This window comes from Carettochelys insculpta, chromosome 1 (genome assembly GCF_033958435.1).
Source record: "Carettochelys insculpta isolate YL-2023 chromosome 1, ASM3395843v1, whole genome shotgun sequence".
NCBI classification, from domain to species: Eukaryota; Metazoa; Chordata; order Testudines; family Carettochelyidae; genus Carettochelys; species Carettochelys insculpta.
In genome coordinates this window covers 11,952,061-11,971,833 of record NC_134137.1, presented here as the reverse complement: position 1 = coordinate 11,971,833, position 19,773 = coordinate 11,952,061, and the positions used below count along the sequence as shown (strand labels likewise).

General features: G+C 58.6%; 1 protein-coding gene across 5 annotated transcripts in view; it reads right to left on the bottom strand.

Annotated features, from left to right (window-relative positions):
- Positions 1–19,773, bottom strand: part of INPPL1 (inositol polyphosphate phosphatase like 1) — an 87,275-nt gene that overhangs the window by 14,066 nt on the left and 53,436 nt on the right. For all 5 annotated transcript variants that reach the window (XR_012648522.1, XM_075016747.1, XM_075016821.1 and 2 more), the window contains exons 8-22: positions 19,630–19,728; positions 16,127–16,277; positions 15,429–15,535; positions 14,299–14,401; positions 13,058–13,254; positions 11,394–11,511; positions 7,229–7,325; positions 5,570–5,708; positions 4,839–4,938; positions 4,398–4,486; positions 4,179–4,260; positions 3,247–3,336; positions 2,101–2,214; positions 1,492–1,580; positions 1,055–1,142 (exon numbers count right to left, since the gene is read on the bottom strand). Coding sequence is in view for 4 of the 5 variants with exons in the window: in XM_075016747.1 (XP_074872848.1) it covers positions 1,055–1,142; positions 1,492–1,580; positions 2,101–2,214; positions 3,247–3,336; positions 4,179–4,260; positions 4,398–4,486; positions 4,839–4,938; positions 5,570–5,708; positions 7,229–7,325; positions 11,394–11,511; positions 13,058–13,254; positions 14,299–14,401; positions 15,429–15,535; positions 16,127–16,277; positions 19,630–19,728 (1,663 nt within the window). In the remaining variant the exon portion in view is untranslated. The remainder of the gene's footprint in view (positions 1–1,054; positions 1,143–1,491; positions 1,581–2,100; positions 2,215–3,246; positions 3,337–4,178; positions 4,261–4,397; positions 4,487–4,838; positions 4,939–5,569; positions 5,709–7,228; positions 7,326–11,393; positions 11,512–13,057; positions 13,255–14,298; positions 14,402–15,428; positions 15,536–16,126; positions 16,278–19,629; positions 19,729–19,773) is intronic.

The window sequence follows — 19,773 nt, the reverse complement described above, 5'->3', positions numbered from 1 at the left end:
TACCCCGAGTGTCTTCTAAGAGCCCAGGAAGCAGGGAAAGTGTTGGTAATGTGCTAGAAAACATTGACCTCCCATCCCCCAGCAAATTCTCTCATTCGGCACCAGTCAGGGTCTGGGGTGGTGCTGGACAAGAGAGGTTCAAGCTGTATTAGAATGGGAAAAGGTGCAAAGAAGGGAGACAAAAATGATTAAATGTGTAGAAGAGTTTCCTTATGAGGAGAAATTGAAAAGAGTGAGGCTGTTCAGCTTGGAAAAGCGACGACTAAGGGGGGATACAATAGAGGTCTACAAAATCATGACTGGCGCGGAGAAAGTGAAGGAGGAAGCGTTATTTACGCCTTCAGATAACACAAGAACTGGGGGTCACCCAACAGAAGTAGCAGGCAACCAGACTAAAACAAACAAAAAGGATTATTTCCTCCCACTGCACACAGTCAACTTCTGGAACTCTTTGCCAGGGGATGTTGTGAAGGAAAATAATTGGATGAACTGATGGAGGACAGCCCCACCAACAGCTGCTTGCCAGGATGATCAGGGTTGCAACCAGGGTTCCCTCTAATTTTTCCTCCGGGGCAGAATAAATTTTGTTATGCGCCAAGGCATGGGCAGATGTGCGCTGCCAGTAGGAAAATGATGCCAGCTGTGGGCGCTCAGCTAATCAGCTGGGTGGCACCTGAATCGCTCCTGGGCAGCTGCCCAGGTGCTCAGTTAACAGAGAACCCTGGATACAACCCCGTGGGTTGGGTATCCCTAAATCTCTGCCTGCCAGAAGTTGAGGAGATGGAGATGGAGATAAGAGGAGATGGGTCACCGATAAATGGCCCTTCTGAAGGCACTGGCCACTGTCAGTGATAGGACACCAGGCTGGATGGACCTTTGGTCTGACCCAGTCTGGCCACTTTTATGTTTCCAGGTCATAATCCAGGTCATAATCTATAGCACCAAACCCCAGGCCACCCCCCGAGCCAAAGGAGAAGACCGACAGCTGCAGCAGAGCCCTCCCTTAGCCGCTCAGCGAGTGGCCACTGCAGGGTGACAGCGACCCCCTGCTTACCGTAGGATTCGTAGCCATCGACAGACTTGACAGTGAGCAGCAGGTGCTGGTCCTGGAGGTACTCAATATCGGACAGGATCGGTTTCAGCTGCCGCCAGGGGAATCAACAGAGAACAGGCATTGGCTCGGAGCAAGGACGTCCAGAGGCTGCATGGGGCAGCCCAAACTCGGGCTGCAGGGCATGGCTGCACGGTGGAGCCCCCGGCCGCAATACAGGGGTCCCGCGCCCCCTGCCAGTTGAACCCACCGCCCCCGTTCTCCCCCGCAGTCAGGGAGGCGCTGTGGTCTAATGCCTGGAAGCACTGGCCGGGAGACCTGTGTCCTATTCCCAGCCCTGCCGGGTGACCCCGAGTAAGTCACGCCCCACTCCGTGCCTCAGTTTCCCCATAAGAATCCTGACCTGCTTGGGAAAGGCTGGGGGAGGGGTGAGCTCTCACCGTAGGCAGCTGCCGTGAGGACCACTGGACCTTCAGGAAGTTGATGTTGTCGCTGCTCTGCATGTCATTCTCTAAGCTCTTCTTGAACTCTGGCGGGCGGGGTGGGGGGGGGAGCAATGGCAGATCTCGGGTTATGCACACCCCCCCCCAGCAGCCAGACACAGTGGAGCAGTCCTACAGTACGTCCCCTCCACCCCCGTCCAGCCAGAATGGAACTGCCCTGGGACTGAACTGACCCCAGAAGGAGACGGACACCCGCCTACCACGGGTGGCTGCCCAGGAGAAATTCAAGGACCGCTCCTCTGATTGGTAGAGCACCCACAGCCGGCGGCGCGTGTTTCTATGGGTGGTGCACATCCACACCGCCTCGGTGCTCACAATAAAATTTATTCTGCACACAGATGGGAAAAATTAAAAGGCACCTTGGCCCCATCGTGCTTCATGAAACACAGGCCTCTGCTGCTCGAGCCAAAGGAGAATCGCCGCGGGCACCAGCAGTATTAGGGCTTTTATATCTTGTGCTGGCCATACCCACTAGCAGACCACGGGCTCACACACGTTATTTGTGAAAGGAGGCGAGCAGCGGGGCCAGGGGAGGGAGGCACGCACCTTCCAGGCAGGTGGAGTAGAACTCGATAAAGAACTTGGTCCTGCTGGCTGTCTTCACGATGGCTTCGATGCTCTCAAATTCTATGTAGGCCTGGTCTGAGGACTTGGAGAGCCCTGGGGAGCAGAGAATAGCAGAACATGCCACCTGGCTGGCTTCTACCTGGCACTTCTCATCTCTATAATCCCCAGAGCTGCACAAAGCAGGGTGGAGTTGTTCTCCCCATTTTACAGCACGGGAAAACTGAGGCAAGAGGGGGAGGCTCGTGACTTGCCCAAGGTCACCTGACAAGATAGTGGCACAGCTGGGGATAAAGATCGATTTGCACTGGGACAGGTGCAGAGAAACGTTACTAGATGACGGGGAGTGGAAGGTCGGTCTTGGATCACTCTGTAAATACGTTGGGGGGTAGGGGTGAGGGCGAGCCCAGGGTGGGAAAGGAGCTTGGAAAGCTACAGGCCAGTGCTCACACAAGAACAAAGGGAAAGCGACCAGGAACAAATCCAGGCTGGGCCTTTCCAGCCATCAACGGGGGCTGTGGGACACACAGCAGCATTCGTTTTCAGAGCTGGACAAATGGGTGGGCGGGGACTGAGGGGTGCCGGGGGCAGGGAGACCCAGGGGCTCACTTCCCGCCTAGGTCACACCTCATGCTTCAGGTTTCAGCCGCGTGCATCAAATCAGGATGGGATTTCTCCCTTCTCCCAGTGCATTCTGGGCAGGGGGTTTGTATCTCCTTCCTCTGCCCCATGATGGAGGGCCACCGCTGGAGGTGGGCCATCGGGCAGGCAGGAAGGCCTCCGAAGTGGTGCCGAGCTCCCTCTCTCAGGTGCGTGGCTGGCTGGCTCTTGCTCGCACACTCAGGGTCTAAGCAGCGGCCGTGTGTGGGGCCAGGAAGGACCGTCCCCCCAGCTCGGACTGGCAGGGACCATGGTATTTTTCACGTCCCCAGCAGTGGACGGGTGCAAATCACCCAGGTGCATTAATGCACCCTGGTCCCTCCTCCTCCCTGTCCACGGCGCTGCTCGCCTCATTTCCACTGGGGGTTAGGAAGCAGGTGCTGGTGGCCCGTGACAGGCGGTCACAGTGACACGTCAGGGCCGGCAGCACAGCGCTGAGGCATCTCCACACCCCCGCCCCCTCAGTACCTTTCTTGGAGACAAACTGGGACGTTACTCCGACTTCGAAGGCGCCGAAGACGGGGGAGTGGTCGCTGGTCATGATGTCGTCGGTGCAGCCTACCAAGAAGCAGGCCCCCGGGTGAGCTAACCGGGACGTGTTCTGAGCAGCCAGTGAGGGGCAGGCATGTCCCCCGTCAGGGGTGAGGCGCCCCAGGGCTGGGCTCGCTGGCAGTCCAGCTGCGAAGGAGCTGGGTGCGGGTGTCCGCCCGGCCTTCAGCGACATTGCCGGGGAGAGACCTACGCGGCCCTCAGGCCTGAATTCAGACAGCTCGGGAGATGCAGAGCTCTGCCCACCCGCCTGCTGGCTGCTCTGGCTCCCTGCCCTGCCCACGCGCCCACCGCAGGCTGAGAAGAGAGCTCGCTTCCCACGGCCTCGTCAGCCCTCGGCCTCCCCGCCGAGGCTGCTCATGGGGACGGGGCTGGGAGATGCCAGGCTACCAGGGATGAGACCCCTGTCCCAGGGACAGGTCCCAGGTCCCCCAGCTCTCAGGCCTCGGCGATAAGAGCCGGTGGGGTGGGGTTTGAAGCTGGGAGCCGGCAGGGAGAGAACACAGAGCTTGTTCCCCAGAGCCACCTTGCCCGGCTAGGGCCCTGAGAGGGCTTTGCCTCTGCACCCCCAGGGCGAGCCCCAGCCCCTCCCGGCCTGGCCTCGGTGCCTGGAGGGAGGCAGGACCTGTCAGGTCTGAGCTAGCAGGGCCCTGGCAGGGAGTGGGGGCTATTTGGGAGGCGGCAGGGTGAGGCTTCTGGGGGCGAGAGGACGTCCCAGGACTGGAGCAGGATCAGTCCCTGACGGCAGAGCACTTGGCACCGGGCGCTGGTCAGCTCCAGGCAGATGGCCCAGCCACGGGCAAGCAGGCGGGAGGGATCCAGCTGCAGCGGCGGCCGCTGGCCCCACTCACCGTAGGAGTTGCAGTTGATGTGGGTCTCAGGGTACGACTTCCACAGGATGCGGTCGCACCAGGAGGGGACGTTGGTGCGGACCTGGGAAGGGGGCACAGGAGAGGCGGGGGGTGAGGCGTTGCTGGGAGGCACCAGCCCCCACTGGCAGCCTGGCAGCCTCGGAAATAGCTCCCCCCCCCAGAATTGCCCCACGCCCCCCCTGCCACCCCAGCACCTACCCCCGTGGGCTTCTGCTTGTGCCACACGTAGGTGTCGCGAGAGCCCCGCTCGTAGCGGTAAGTCGGGGGGAAGGATATCTCCTCCTCGCCTGCGGAGACACGGCCGGGGGTGAGGAGACACAGCCTGGGCCCCCGCCGGCCCTCCCCACAGCCACCCAGCGCCAACCCTCACACCGGAGCCCCGGCTCCGCCATGCTGACCCCTGAAGGGCAGACCCCGCCCCCGCCCCCGCCCCCGCCCCCGGCCCAGCAGCAACGGCAGACCCCTCCCCCGCCCCCAGCCCAGCGGCAAGGGCAGACCCCTCCCCCGCCCAGCAGCAAGGGCAGACCCCTCCCCCGCCCCCGGCCCAGCGGGAAGGGCAGACCCCTCCCCCGCCCTCGGCCCAGCGGGAAGGGCAGACCCCCCTCCACATGCCCCTGCCCAGGCCAGAGCCGCCCTCACCAAATCGCAGGAAGACCTTGTGCTTCTCCTTCTCCAGGTTGAGCTGGTCCACCCTGAGCAGCGGCTCAAACTCCCTGCGGCTGATGTAGTTGAGAATCTCCTGGAGCGGCAGGGCCCAGCGGGCAGGTCAGCGCAGGAAGGACAGTGCCCCCCCCCCGCCCCACACACAACTCTTCACCCCCATCCCCAGGGGCTGTGCTCCCCTCCCCCGCTCTGCGCTGCCCTCCCCTCCCCCGGCCTGCACCCCCAGGGGCTGTGCTCCCCTCCCCCGCTCTGCGCTGCCCTCCCCTCCCCCGGCCTGCACCCCCAGGGGCTGTGCTCCCCTCCCCCGCTCTGCGCTGCCCTCCCCTCCCCCGGCCTGCGCCCCCAGGGGCTGTGCTCCCCTCCCCCGCTCTGCGCTGCCCTCCCCTCCCCCGGCCTGCGCCCCCAGGGGCTGTGCTCCCCTCCCCCGCTCTGCGCTGCCCTCCCCTCCCCCGGCCTGCGCCCCCAGGGGCTGTGCTCCCCTCCCCCGCTCTGCGCTGCCCTCCCCTCCCCCGGCCTGCACCCCCAGGGGCTGTGCTCCCCTCCCCCGCTCTGCGCTGCCCTCCCCTCCCCCAGGGGCTGGGCTCCCCTCCCCTAAAGGGCCTGCAGCTCCCTGTCCCCAGCGCCACCCCCTATGGGCCTGGCCCCCCATCCCTGACTTGCTGTCCTGCCCAGGCTGAGCTCCCCACCCCGGGCCTGCGCCCCCTCACCTGGATGTCCATGTCCAGGCGGTAGTTGAGGTCCCCAAACCAGAAGAGGTGGGTGAACCGCAGGGAGATGTCGAAGGAGCTGAGCTGCTTGTCGCCCAGGGACAGCAGGCGGAGGATGTCCAGGTAGTTCTGGTTCCTCCTGTTGGAGAGGGCAGCGGTGGGCAGCCAGGCCAGGGGAGGGGACCCAGACCAGAGCGCCCGGGGCGGGGCCTGGACTGCTCCTGGTTACTACCCATGTCCAGGCATGTCCCACAGGAGCAGCCTGTCTGCCTTGGGGCCCCAGTCTGAGTGCTGCCACTGTCCAGTTCAGCTGCTGTCACGCTCCTCCCCAGAGGCAGATGCACTGAGTCCCCGACAGGGGCTTATAAGTGGGCACCAGCCCTCTGGGCTCCCCGGGAGGGTACTGGCAGAAGAAGGGGGTTTCCTCATTTGCTGGTAGACCTGCCAGTGGGCAGCTCCAGCCCGGCGGCGCTCACTGCTCACCCTGGGAACGTCTGTGTTCCCATCATCCCTCCGGTGGGGACTGCAGCGCGCACGCTAACAGTGACAATTGCCACCTGCCAAGAGCCGGGCCCAGGGCAGCGCGGCCTGAAGGAACAGGGTTGGGGGGCAGCGCATGGACCCCCTCCCAACTGGATGAGCACAAGTGCCTGAGCGTGCGCCTGCCCGCAGAACTGAGCCCAGCTGCACCTAAGGACGCCAGAGGGAGCTCGTGAAGCCCAGGGCAGGAGTGTGCTCCAGGGTGGGGGCCTGCCCTGCCCTGCCCCGTGTCTGAACCAACACGTGCACGCGTGCCAGGCAAGAGGGCCCCCAATCGTGCCCAGGAGCGCAAGTGGCCGGGCGCGAGCCCTAGAGCACCAGAGCGAGCACGAGCTGGGAGGAGATGCAAGTGTCTCCAAAGCTGCCAGCTCTGCGTGTCCGGGAGCGAGCGAGCCACGCCTGCGAGCGAGCAGGAGCGCGCAGCAGCAGCACGCAGAGGGCTCGGCTCTCCCTGGTGGTGTAAAGCGACTCCCCTTGAGCCTTGCTCCTGTGGCGGGGGTGAGGGTTTTATCCCCCTGCTTAGGTCGCGTGTTTCCTACCATCCTGTAACAACCCCAGGTGGGTGCCTCAGTTTCCCCAGGCACAGCAGCAGTGCACAGTGGTGAGGGGAGTTTCGGTGGGATGACCTCTCACTCTTAGGCAATAGCCCTCCCTGCTCTTTGTAACCTAGGCAGCCAGGTGACACCTTTCTTCAACAGGACACAGGAGGGGCCTGGCTGGTGTGAACTGGAACTGGGCTATTGAGTGGGGCAGTCTGGTCTGGCTGGAGGGGGAGGAAGGAGAACCAGGGCCCGGCTCGGGGACCCCCTCTGGGCCCCCCTCCCCAAGGTGGATTGTACTGACAGGTTCTGGTTCCTGTGCTGACAAGTCTGTTCTACTCTGTGTCCCTGTCGCCCAATAACCTTCCGTTCTCCCGGCCAGATGCCAGCCATGGTCACGCGCTGCCCGTGGCCAGGGGCAGGAGATCAGTGCTCCCCTCTCACCCCAGCTGGCAAGACAAGTTCCCGGGAGGGGGATGGACCAGGGCCCAGGCCCTGCTACGCTCAGAGTTAGGTGCCAGGCTCCTGCTCTGCTAGGGACTGCCCTGCCCCTCACCCAGGGTGAGGGGCCCAGGCTCACCTGGCCGTCTTCTCATTGCCTGAGGTCAGGTGGCAATTGACGAAGCCGAAGGAGGTGCCATTGAACATGAAGGAGACTCCCACAGCCCCTTTATTGCCTGCAAGACAAAGATGGGGAGTGGGTAAGCCCCACCCAGGACAGGCTGGGGGCTCAGGTCCCAGCCTGCTCCAGGCACCCATGGCCCACGGCAGAGCAGCCTCAGTTGGAACACAGAGCCGGCAGCGTGAGTGTACAGGGAAGAGTCCCAGCTGGCCAGGAGCTGCACAGATCCCAGCCTTCCCTGGCACCAGGAACAGACTGGAATCTGGCCCGGCCTCTCGCCAGCTGTCACTGATCTTGTGAGCCCTCTCCAGCAAAATCCCACCGCTGCCTGTGTTACTGTTTGGCTGCCTTGGGACTCTGCTCACACTGCCTGATGGCAGAGCCAGCCCTGAACCCAGCCAATGGAGGAGAAGGTGCAAAGTGGCAGGTGCTGGGTCATTTTAAAACAGGGCCAGTAAACCAGGCCTCCCCAGCAAAAGGACCGGGGCATCACAGAACAGCTCACGTGCCAGGCTGAGCTTGACGGAAGCCAGGTTCCTCTAGAGTAGAGGGATTGACCGAGCCAACCAGGATGGATTAAAAAAATTGATGATACAAAAATAAATTAATAAGGAAACTGGCTTTTAAAACTTAGTTAAAGACAGGCTTATTCTTTACAGAGAAAGCCATTTAAAATTCAGTTTGAAATGGACTGTGAAGGCTTTAACTTATAATAATCTATTAAATAATTTAAATTACCTACAGAAAGTAATATTAAAGCAGTACATATTTGCAAACCACTGAAAATCACGAGCTGAGCACCTGACCAGAGGTTCCTGAAGTGCTAAAGCCGCTTTTGACAACAGCGTCTTCTTCTTCAGGTGCAACAAGATTTTTTTTTTTTATTTTTCAATGTATTCAGCTTGTTCAATTCCATGACTAGTTCTTTTGAAGTTAAGCATCGATCGGGAGCTGAAAAAGCTGAAAAGCTCAGCTTCCTCTCCAAATGGACAAACAAAAACAAGGCATGAGAGGATGAAATCTACTAGTTGTAAAACCCTGAAGGACACAATGGCCAGAAACAGCTACATTAACTAGCTATCGTTTTAAAGGCAAAATGTATTTTGATAAACTGTTTTCCTGATGTACCCAGCACATTTAAGGTAATTTTATTTAAATTAAAAGGCTGGTTTTGACTGAAATCAGTTTCCTGCTTGTTGTTTACATCACAGTTAAAACTGATGACTGAAATCCAGCTCTCCTGGTGCTAACTTGTACTCACTCTGTGCTTGAGGGGAAGGACTGAAATTTGGCCAGCAGGGCCCTCTGCCGTGGACACCTGAGTGTGCCAGAATTAGAGTGAGACCCTCAGTGATGCACTTAACAAAGGCCAGACAGGACTGGGTAAGGACAGCCAGCTCCATCTGCAAGGCTGTATCCCCAGCCCTCTGAGCCACCCAGTCCCGCATCCTACCCCCACCCTCCAAGTAACAGTGCCAGCCTCAACTCCCAGATCGACCCCTGCCCCAGAGTCAGAAGGTGCCAGCTGCAGGCGCCAGCCCCTCTGGAGATCATAGGGGGCACAGTTTAGACATATTGCAAAGACTCACGGTGCACAGACACAATTGCTACGTAAATCACACGCCCCCCTCCCCTGCGAGGGAGCTGGGACCAGAACCTGTGACCCGCAGCTCCAAAACCACTCGCACGGAAGGGCCCCGTGGGGACAAGTCACGATGCTGGAGGGTCTCCTCCCTGGCGCCTAGCGAACTGCAGTAAGGCTGACTTTGTCTGCCCCCGTCTAGCTCCCAGCAGCTCCCCCGGCCCTACCTGTAACAGGATAACCAATAAGGCTTCTCCACCCATTTTGAGAGGCCTATAGCTTGTCTGCAGCCAGACTAAAGAGCAGCAGCCATCAACTGTGACATACAAGTCACATACTCACATTCCATCTACGTTCCAACACAACAGTAGCATATCAGGCTGTTAAGAAGAAGACCCACATCCTAGTGCCACCCGCTGTCAGACAGATCACAAGAGGGGTAAAGAAAACTTAATTAACAGCATTTCGTCTGGCAGCCAATGACTTCGCAATGGCTGAGGTGGAACCACCATTCTCTGATTGTCTTCAGTTTTCTACTCTTTTCTGTATATTCTCTGTCTGGCTTGTAATTGCTCCTGTCTGCTGCGTAATTAATTTTGTTCGGTGTAAATCAGTTAAGGTGGTGGGTTATGATTGGTGAGGTACTTCTGTTACCATTGGCCCTCCAGTATAGAAAGGATGTGGATTTGCTGGAGCAGGTTCAGCGGAGGGCAACAAAAATGATTAAGAGTCCAGAGCACAAGACCTGTGAGGAGAGGCTGAGGGATTTGGGCTTGTTTACTTTACAGAAGATAAGACTGGGGGGTGATTTAATAGCAGCCTCCAACTTCCTGAAGGGGAGCTCTAAAGAGGAGGGTGAGAAACTGTTCTCAGTGGTGTCAGATGGCAGAACAAGGAGTAATGGTCTGAAGTTACAGGGGGAGAGGTGTAGGTTGGATATTAGGAAAAACTACTTCCCCAGGAGGGTGGTGAAGCACTGGAATGCGCTGCCTAGAGAGGTGGTGGATTCTCCATCCCTGGAGGTTTTTAAGTCCCAGCTTGACAAGGTCCTGGCAGGGAAGACTTAGTGGGGTTGATCCTGCTTGAAGCAGGGGGCTGGACTAGATGACTTCCTGAGGCCCCTGCCAGCCCTGTGATTCTGTGATACTAAAATAATTGTCAAGGTATAGCTAAGCAGGACTCAAGATGCATTACTTAAAAACTGGGGTCCAAGAAGAAAAAGGGAAGAACAGAATATCAAGGGGGGAGAAAGAAGAGAAGAACATCAAGCAGGAGGGAGGAAGGAACACCTTAAGGAGGACTCACCCCCAAGAACCTCCAAGACCCTGAAGTGCAGCAACCAGCATCCAGAGAGTGACTTTGTCTGTCCCAACAGTGGAAGTCTGCCTGCCTGCCTGATCAGGACTGGTGAGCATGATACTGAGCGCTTAGCATGTATTTTGCTTTCTTGGTAATTGTAAATAAATAAAGAATAAGACTATTACTGTGTGAGGCTTTTTCAGTGGAACAGATCCCGCCTACCCGCAGGGAATAAGAACATAAGAACGGCCATACTGGGTCAGACCAAAGGTCCATCTAGCCCAGTATCCTGTCTGCCGACAGTAGCCAATGCCTGGTGCCCCAGAGGAGGTGAACCGAAGACAATGATCAAGCAATTTGTCTCCTGCCATCCATCTCCCACCTTCGACAAAAGGCACCAGACCTTACCCCTTGCTAATAGCCATCTATGGACCTAACCTCCAAATATTTATTGAGCTCTTTTTTAAACTCTGTTACAGTCCTGGCCTTCACAGCGTCCTCTGGTAAGGAGTTCCACAGGTTGACTGTGTGCTGTGTGAAGAAAAACTTTCTTTTATTAATTTTGAACCTGCTACCCATTAATTTCATTTGGTGTCCTCTAGTTCTTATATTATGGGAACAAGTAAATAACTCTTCTGTATTCACTTTCTCCTCACCATTCATGATTTTATAGACCTCTATCATATCGCCCCTCAGTCTCCTCTTTTCTAGACTGAAAAGTCCCAGTCTCTGTAGCCTCTCCCCACATGGGACCCGTTCCAAACCCTTAATTGTTTTAGTTGCCCTTTTCTGAACCTTTTCTAACGCCAATATATCTTTTTTGAGGTGAGGAGACCACATCTGCACGCAGTACTCAAGATGTGGGTGTACCATAGTTTTATACAGGGGAAGTAAGATATTCTTTGTCTTATTTTCTATCCCTTTTTTAATGATTCCTAACATCCTATTTGCTTTACTGACTGCCGCTGCACACTGCATGGATGTTTTCAGAGAACTATCCACTGTAATTCCAAGATCCCTTTCCTCATCTGTTGTAGCTAAATTTGCCCCCATCATATTGTATGTATAATTGGAGTTATTTTTCCCAATATAATTTCCCAGGAATGACGCCCTGAGCCCTAGGAATGGGGTAAGGGTGGGAGTTTAAATGAACAAGGTCACGCCTGGAGCCCTACAGACTGGGGTAAAGGTGTGTGTGTCCCTGCGTGTGGAAGGGATGAAACATTTGTGCGGGTAACATACCCAGTGTGTTGGCGATCCCGGTCTTCACGCTGGAGGTGCTGATGTGGCTGATTCGGTTCTCGTGCTCTGGTTTCACCAGGACAGCAATCTTAATGTTCCACAAGGACTGCATGGCGATCTGGCGGGGAGGGCGACAAGACAGGATTACGCCTCGGCTCTCCTGGCAGGGGTGCCAGATCCTGGCTCAGAGGAAGCAGCCCCCAAGGTGGTCGGGCCAAGTGGCCCTGTCCTGGAGTCCCACCCAGGGCATGAAAACCACCGAATGCCTGCAGTGCTGCCCTGTGGTCCAGGGTTCACAGACACCGGGGAGGTCGAAAGCTGCTGGGAATTGTAGCTGCTGGGAATTGAAGTCCAGTCTGTCTCTGGGGCGGACGTGTGCGGATAGCGGCTGCTCCCCCTTTCCCTGTTGCAACTAGGGCTCCATGAAGGCACAACCCAGGTGCTTACAGGAGGGTTCTCTTCCTCCTATGGCTTCTAGGCCTTAAGGAATCGCTGGGTCTCATGCAATATTAATGGCGGAAAGAGAGGCGTGGCCAGGGTGAGTTTCCCAGCTGTGACGTCACTGTGGGTTGGGGGCTCGCCCAGCAGCACTGGCTCCTGCTCCTCGGGGCTGGGCCGGACTCCCTGCTCCGAGCCTGCAGGGTGCAGGCTTGCAGCAGGGTGAACCTGAGCAGGGCTGTGACTCTGGCACACCAGGTCACCACACGCAGAGCGGGAGACAGGCCCAGTCCCACTGGTGGGATGAAGAGGGCAGGAAGGGCTCTGTTTCCAGTCACCCGCCCCTCTGCCCCAAGCCAGGGTCGGGTCTCACTGCCAGGGCAGAAGGTGCTGTTGCAGGTGCTTGGTGTCCCTTGTCTATCAGGATGTTTTCACAGAGCCCCAGGCTCCCGGATCGGCCCACGCCCGCGCCATGACTCCCGAACAGAAACCCGCGTCAGCCGCAGCCCATCAGATCTCTCCCAGGAGGAAAGGACAAAAGCCCCATACAACGTTAACACGTGACTCTTCACACAGCTCTGCCAGTGCTGAAGGATCCCAACGCCAAAAGCTGGGAGCCTGATTTTCAGACTCTCCTGACTCCCCCAGGCACAAGTGATGCAGCCACCTCTGTGGAGGAGTACGGCTGCCAGTGCATAACACCCTCAATGCTAGGGGCGAATGGGAAGTATTGGCCAGAGTGTGGCCTCTCACTGCTAAAGCAAAGCGGGTGGGAGCTGACGCATCTACCCAGGAAGCTGAAGGCTGAGAGGTTGGGGCAACAGACTTTCACACCTGGGCACTCAGCCGTCCCCTATCAACCATCCTAGGTGAAACCAGCACAGCCAGCACTGCTGAGGGTGGGGGAGGATGGCCACCATAGGAGCCATGTCCCCAAGCCCTTCAGCTGCCGGGGATCTCCTAGACGTGGTGGCTGGAGGCTCGGGAGCCTGGCACAGAGGAGGCTGCAGATATCCTGGGTCTGAACACAGGGAGGCAGCCGCTGGAGATGCCAGATTCCCAGCATGCAGTGCTCCCTCTTGAGCCAAGTGGTGCGGCTGGAGCATCGCATGCTGGGAAGTGGTCCCCCGAGAAGCCTCGCCGGCAGACGAGTGCGGCCTGGCGTGCAGCCGCGTGGAGCTGTGTGGCCCCGAATCCCAAACCCTGCCTGATGCTCAGGCCCTTACCGGGCGGTACTCTATCTCTGTGACCTCCTTCAGCACACCCCGCAGGAAGTCGACCCACTCCTTGTCCCCCAGCGAGTTCTCCTGCGTGCCGAAGACGTAGATGTCATGGGGGATGGTGACCGTCATCTCGTCCAGCGTCTTCCCCAGGCCCTTGGACGTAAACCAGGACGTGATGCTCTTGGGAGGCGGGACGCTTCCTGCGGGAGAGGGCAGGGCCCAGCAGAGCCGTGGTCATTGACAGGGTCAGCCCCTTGGACCAGTCAGTGAGTCATTCTGTGCCTCGGTTTCCCCCATGCAACTGGAAACTAGCCATGCCCAGCCTGACAAGGAGCGCATGAGGCTAAATACACTGAAGCTTGGACGTGCTCAGCTGCTGCATGGATGTGGGTCACCACACCATACACAGGGTGTGTTCACTGAGAGGGGGAGCAGGGCAGGCTTTGGAGATCAGACAGGGCTGCGTTCTCAGCCTCAGAGGGCTGCAAAGAAGTGCAAATTGCCTTGTCCATGTTGCTAAATTAGGAGGGGGGCCTGGTACGGAAAAGAGAGAGCTCAGGCTACATCTCCACTAGGCAAAGTAAGTCGACTGCAGATGCGCCATTCTAGCTATGGCTTGAACTGACGTATCTGCAATCGACCCGTCGACCTCCCTTACTCCTCGTGTCTTGAGAACAGTATAGGGGTCGACTGCGACCCCTAAGAGGTCAACTTCGTGCATCCCAACTAGATGCGCAAAACTGAACCCCCGAAGACTGACCCTGAGTGGCTTGATCTTCCGGCTTAGTGCAGACATCGCCACTGACTAACTTGGGGGAGTTACAATATGTGCAATTGTATCAAGTTATTCAGCCACTAGATGTCACTGTGTACTGCCTGGAGTTCCAGACAGGTGTAGTCCCTGGTGAACAAGGTAGACAAAAGTGGAACACAAGATGAGTGGAAGTCTGTCTATTAGTGCCTGGAGTCTGAAGCTGTTTTATTTAAGCAAATGCATCCTGTTTAAGACAGACTGCAGTTTCCTCTGTGCAGACAGCATGGGGCTGGAGGAGAGCTGGGTTGGGTATCTGGCTCAGCGGTGGGGTTGCTGACTTCAGGGCATCTACGTGGGAGGTATTTAGTGGGGCTGGATACCCCATGACCCTGGACCAAGGGGAAGTCCTGCAGGGCATTGCGCTGAGCCCTCCCACAGCCCTATGCTGCCTGAGGGCAGCTCCCTGCCCCGAGCTCCCTGTGGCACTGACCCATGTTCCACGTGCCGATGAAGATAGAGATCATATCGGGCTCATCCTGTTTGGAATGCTTGTTTTTCATCAGCTGGAGCAGCTGGCAGAACGCCTCCCGTTTCTGGAGGAAAAGGAAGGTAAAGGAGGCAGGTTAGGCAGCAGGCAGGGCTGGGCAGAGGACAGGAGACCCAGGTACGATGCCCGGCCCTGGCCATCTGCTCAATGGGCACACACAGGCAAGAACGATACAAGGCATAGTTTGCCTGCCACGGAAATGCAGCCACTGCTGGGGTGTAATGTGGTGTCTGTTTAACATGGCACAGCAACACGCCACAGAAGTGCAGGACAGGGAGTGAAGAATTTCCTAACCAGTTACAGGGCAGGATTTGGTGCCTTGGTTTTAAATGCAGCACCTCCGCACCCCTATTAACGTACTGGGTCTCCGTTCAGTCCCCAGGCCCAGCTTGGAACCAGAGTGAAGCTGGATCTGCTGTTTCTCCGGCATTGTCACAAGCATTGCACATTGCATAGTAAATCACCCTCCGGGTGACAGCTCTGCCACCCATTTAATTCCACCCTGGGCGACGCTGGGGGTGCCCAGGCTGCGACGCCCCCAGGGCACCCTGGAGGCCCTGTCTCTGCAAACAGGATCCATAGGCTGGAAGAGGCACCCCTCCCCCTGCCGATGCTGGGCTGGCTTTGCAGGAGGGAAGACAGGCTGCTGTCAGCTGTGTTCCCAACAGCTGCTGTGGGCCATAGGGCAACATGGGGGGAAGGGGGCAGCTCCTGGCCCCAAGAAAAGAAGGGGCCTTGGGCAGTCAGTCCTCAGCACCGCCCAGACCCAGGCATTCGGCCCTCACACCCCGTCCCTCCCCCAGCCCTCAGATCTGCACTGCAGCAGCAATTCCAAGGGGCCTGGGTCTCCGGCTGGGAGCGCTGGGTCCCTGAGCCTTTGCCCCTCCTGTCGGCAGGCCTGACTGTCAGCTGGCCGGGGACCAGCTCCCCAGACGGGTTATTCAGTGCGGTTGCTTTCCAGACTAGCAGTGCACTCGAAGGCTCTAATTTTACCCCGCTCCCTTCCGGCTCGCAGCCGCCAAGCACTCGGGCAGGGCCCTGGCAGACACAGGAAGCTCAGAGCCCTGACTCACCCTGGCGCTGACAAAGACAAAATCTTTCCGCTGACTCTTCTCCTTCTCCTTCTCGAAGACGATGCCCAGCTTGTTCTGCACCCGCTGGGACTTGATCAGCTGGCGGACTGCGGAGGGGCAGGGGAGTCAGAGCAGAGGCAAACCCCAGCCCGGCTCTGCTCCCCCCAGCCCAGGGAAAGGCACAGCTTGGCAGAGGGCAGACTCCTGGATCCTGCTCCAGGGATGCAAAACTAGACTCCTTCCCTCCCAGGGGCAGGGGGAATAGAACCCAGGGGTCCTGGCTCTAGCCACTGTGGTGAACTCCTTCCCCTGATGGGAGAACCGGAACCCAGAAGTCCTGGCTCCCAGCCCCCTGCTCTAACCACTATGCTGAACTCCCTCTCCTTCCCTGATAGGGGAATTGAACCCAGGAGTCCTGGCTCCCAGCTCTAGCCACTATGGTGGACTCCCTCTCCCATGGGGGACTAGAGCCCAGCAGTGCTTGCTCCTAGCCCCCTGCTCTAACCACTATGCTGAACTCCCGCCCCTTCCCTGATAGGGGGCTTGAGCGCAGGAGTCCTGGCTCCCAGCCCCTCTGCTCTAACCAGGACCCCCCCACAGGAACAATGGGGTCCCAGGAGGCAGGCAGCTGCCCCCCGAGGGCACAGGGCAGAAGGGCCGGGCGCAGCTCCTGGCGGGGAGGGGCTCTTGGCTCTTACTCTTGTCATGGGTGAACATGTTCCAATCCTCCTGGAAGTCCTTCTGCTTCTTCAGCACCACCAGCTTCCCGCCCTCCACATCCACGCTCAGCGTGTACTTCTGCGACTTGCCAATCTTGGTCAGGTCCCCCAAGGTGACGTCCAGCTTCACCTGGCGGAGAGATTGATGGCTGTGCATGGAGGGGACGCCCGGTGCGGCTGGGGACAGACCCTGCCCTGCCTGGGGGCTGACGTCGCCGAGGTCAGTGGTGTTTGGTGGGGAGCATACGGTGATGAGCCTCCCACTGGGTATCCTGGCCAGAGACCACCCCAGATGGCGCGCAGGGAGCCGGGCTGAGTTTGCCCCCTTCCAACTCACCCAGCCTCATCCATTCCTAGCTGCTCCGGGCTCGGCAAAGCACAAATCTCCACCCGCGCTAAGGGCAGCAGCTGCCGGATGGTGCGAAGGGGTCTGCACCCACCCGGTGCCTGGACAAAACAGAGCCCGGGGACGTGGAGAGCAGGGAAGCCAAGGCCTTCTCCTGGGATCCCTCCGAGAGCCAACAGCCCTGCAGGGCCGTGGCCATTCTGCACCCTGCTAGCTTCTGACTCCTGGCACCCCAGGGCCCTGTCCCCACTGACAGAGAAGGATGAGACCATGGGAGGCACACTGGGAGCCTCTGCTGCTCCCAGGACAGCCCCATCTGGAAGCTGGTAGAGCAGGAGGGCCTGGGCCTCCCTTCCCCACCTGATGTGGATTCAGCCCCAGCGTGGACTGAGACCGAAGCCTCTGGCTTAGGGACAGGAGCCAGACAGCTCTACCTCCCCCGATTGCCTGGGAGGTGTGGGACAGGCACCCGGCCGCACTAACCACTAGGCCTCCTGGCGACTCTACCGCAGCCGGAATGCAGTTCAGCAAATCAAACGGCAAAGCCCAGCCGGGCCTGAGCTCCAGCCAGCCAGCGCCTTGGCAGGGGCTGGCCCCCTCCGGTGTGCAGCAGCTCCACGGTTGGGTGTTGACTAATGGACACTGGTTAGCGTGTACGCCTATTACACTGATAGCAGGTAATATCCAGGCTCTGTGTGTGTGTGTGTGTGTGTGTGTGTGTTAGCGTGTACCTGTTCATGTGGGGTTGTCAGTGTGTGCATGTTAGTGTGTGTTAGTGTGCACCTATTAGTGTGCGTGTTAGTGTGTACATGTTAGTGTGACGTTTAGTGTGTGTGTTAGAGTGTGGGTGTGTTAATGTGCCGTTTAGTGGGGGTGTACTAGTGTGGGTATGGTAGGGGGTGTGTTAGTGTGCGGTTTAGCAGGGGTGTGCTAGTGTGTGTTAGTGCAGTTTAGAGGGGGTGTGTTAGTGTGTGTGTTAGTGTGTACCTGTTAGTGCGTGGTTTAGCAGGGGTGTGTTGTGTGTGTGTCTTAGTGTGTGTGTTAGTGTGTGTTGGTGTGTTAGTATGTGGTTTAGCGATGGTGTGTTGTGGGGGTGTGTTAGGGTGTGTGTTAGTGTGTTAATATGTGGTTTAGTGGGGATGTGTTGTGGGGTTGTGTTAGTGTGTGTTGGTGTGTTAGTGCGTGGTTTGGGAGAGTGTTGGGGTGTGTTAGTGTGTGTGTTGGTGTGTTAGTGCGTGGTTTGGGAGGGTGTTGTGGGGGTGTGTCAGTGTGTGTTGGTGTGTTAGTGCGTGATTTGGGGGGGGTGTTGTGGGGGTGTGTTAGTGTGTGTGTTGGTGTGTTAGTGTGTGGTTTAGCGGGGGGTGTTAGCGTGTGTGTTGGTGTGTTAGTGTGAGGTTTAGTGGGCCGTGTTAGCTGGTGTGTTAGTATGCGGTTTAGTGGGGTGTGTTAGTGTGTGTGTTGGTGTGTTAGTGTGCGGTTTAGTGGGGTGTGTTAGTGTGTGTGTTGGTGTGTTAATGTGCGGTTTAGTGGGGTGTGTTAGTGTGTGTGTGTTGGTGCGTTAGTGTGCGGTTTAGTGGGGTGTGTTAGTGTGTGTGTTGGTGTGTTAGTGTGCAGTTTAGTGGGGTGTGTTAGTGTGTGTGTTGGTGTGTTAGTGTGCAGTTTAGTGGGGTGTGTTAGTGTGTGTGTGTTGGTGTGTTAGTGTGCGGTTTAGTGGGGTGTGTTAGTGTGTGTGTTGGTGTGTTAGTGTGCGGTTTCACGGGGGTGTTACAACGCATTAAGTGTAAGCCCAGCAGCCCTGAGCTGCCCACCAGCAGTGCCCCGCCCCCGTCCCTGCACGCAACTTCCCACAAGCCCTGGCCGTCCCGCAGGCCGGGCTGCTGGAGCGGGGAGCAGCCAGGCTCAGGGCGCGGGAGCAGGTCCCATCACTACCTGGGCCATTCTGCCCAGCTCGCACCACCCCACTTAACAGCCCCGGCGCCCGCCGATGCCCGGCTCAGACAGCCAGGGGGTTTGGCGCTGGAGCACCCCAGAACCACCTTGCTCCGCAGGCCCAGCGCTTTGCGTCGCCGCCGGGAGGTGAGTGTCCGCCCTAATCCCAAACTCCAGCCTCACTTCCCCCCGACCTAATCCCAAACTCCAGCCCCGATCCCCCGAGCCTAATCCCAAACTCCAGCCCCGATCCCCTCCGGCCTAATCCCAAACTCCAGCCTCACTTCCCCCTGACCTAATCCCAAACTCCAGCCCCGATCCCCTGAGCCTAATCCCAAACTCCAGCCTCAGTTCCCCCCCGGCCTAATCCCAAACTCCAGCCCCAATCCCCCCCAGCCTAATCCCAAACTCCAGCCCCAATTCACCACCCCCAGCCTAATCCCAAACTCCAGCCCCAATTCACCGCCCCCGGCCTAATCCCAAACTCCAGCCCCAACCCCCCCCAGCCCTAACCCCAAATTCCAGCCCCGATCCCCCACCGGCCTAATCCCAAACTCCCAGAAGCCCACACCAGTTTCACGGCAAACCCACGCCCCCCTGACTCAGCCAAGAACCTGCTAGGGATCCAGCCCCCCGCTGTGACTTGTCCAGGAACCCTCAGCTCACCATGGCCCAGCCTAGGACACCAGCCTCTCCTCAGCCTGTGTCTGGGCAAACAGGCACCAGCCAGACCCCCTTCTGAGCCAGGGAAGGGGCAGCTTTGGCACTTGGCACTGCCCTTGCCCCCAGGAGCTGGGCGGGGGGGATCGGTCCACGGAGCTGGGGGTGGGATCTGCCCCCAGGAGCTGGGCGGGGGAGGATCTACCCAAGGAGCTGGGGGGGAATCTGCCCCAGGAGCTGGGCAGAGGGGGGATCTGCCCCCAGCAGCTGGATGGGGGGGGTATCTGCCCAAGGAGGTGGGGGGGAATCTGCCCCCAGCAGCTGGATGGGGAGGGGTCTGCCCCCAGGAGCTGGGGGGGGGTCTGCCCCAGGAGCTGGAGGGGGATCTGCCCCAGGAGCTGGGCGGAGGGGGTATCTGCCCCCAGGAGCTGGGGGGGGTATGCGCCCCAGGAGCTGGGTGGGGAGGGATCTGCCCCCAGGAGCTGGGGGGGGTATGCGCCCCAGGAGCTGGGGGGGATCTGCCCCCAGGCCATGGGACGGCCTTTACCTCGAAAGCTTGCACGGGGATGCTCTTGGCCTTGTGGGAGGAGGGCTGGGCCGCGGCCGCCGGGGCCGTGGAGCTCATGTCCTGCAGAGCCTTCAGAGCCTGGCAAGGGAGAAGATCCACACAGCCTGGTCACAGCTGGCACCA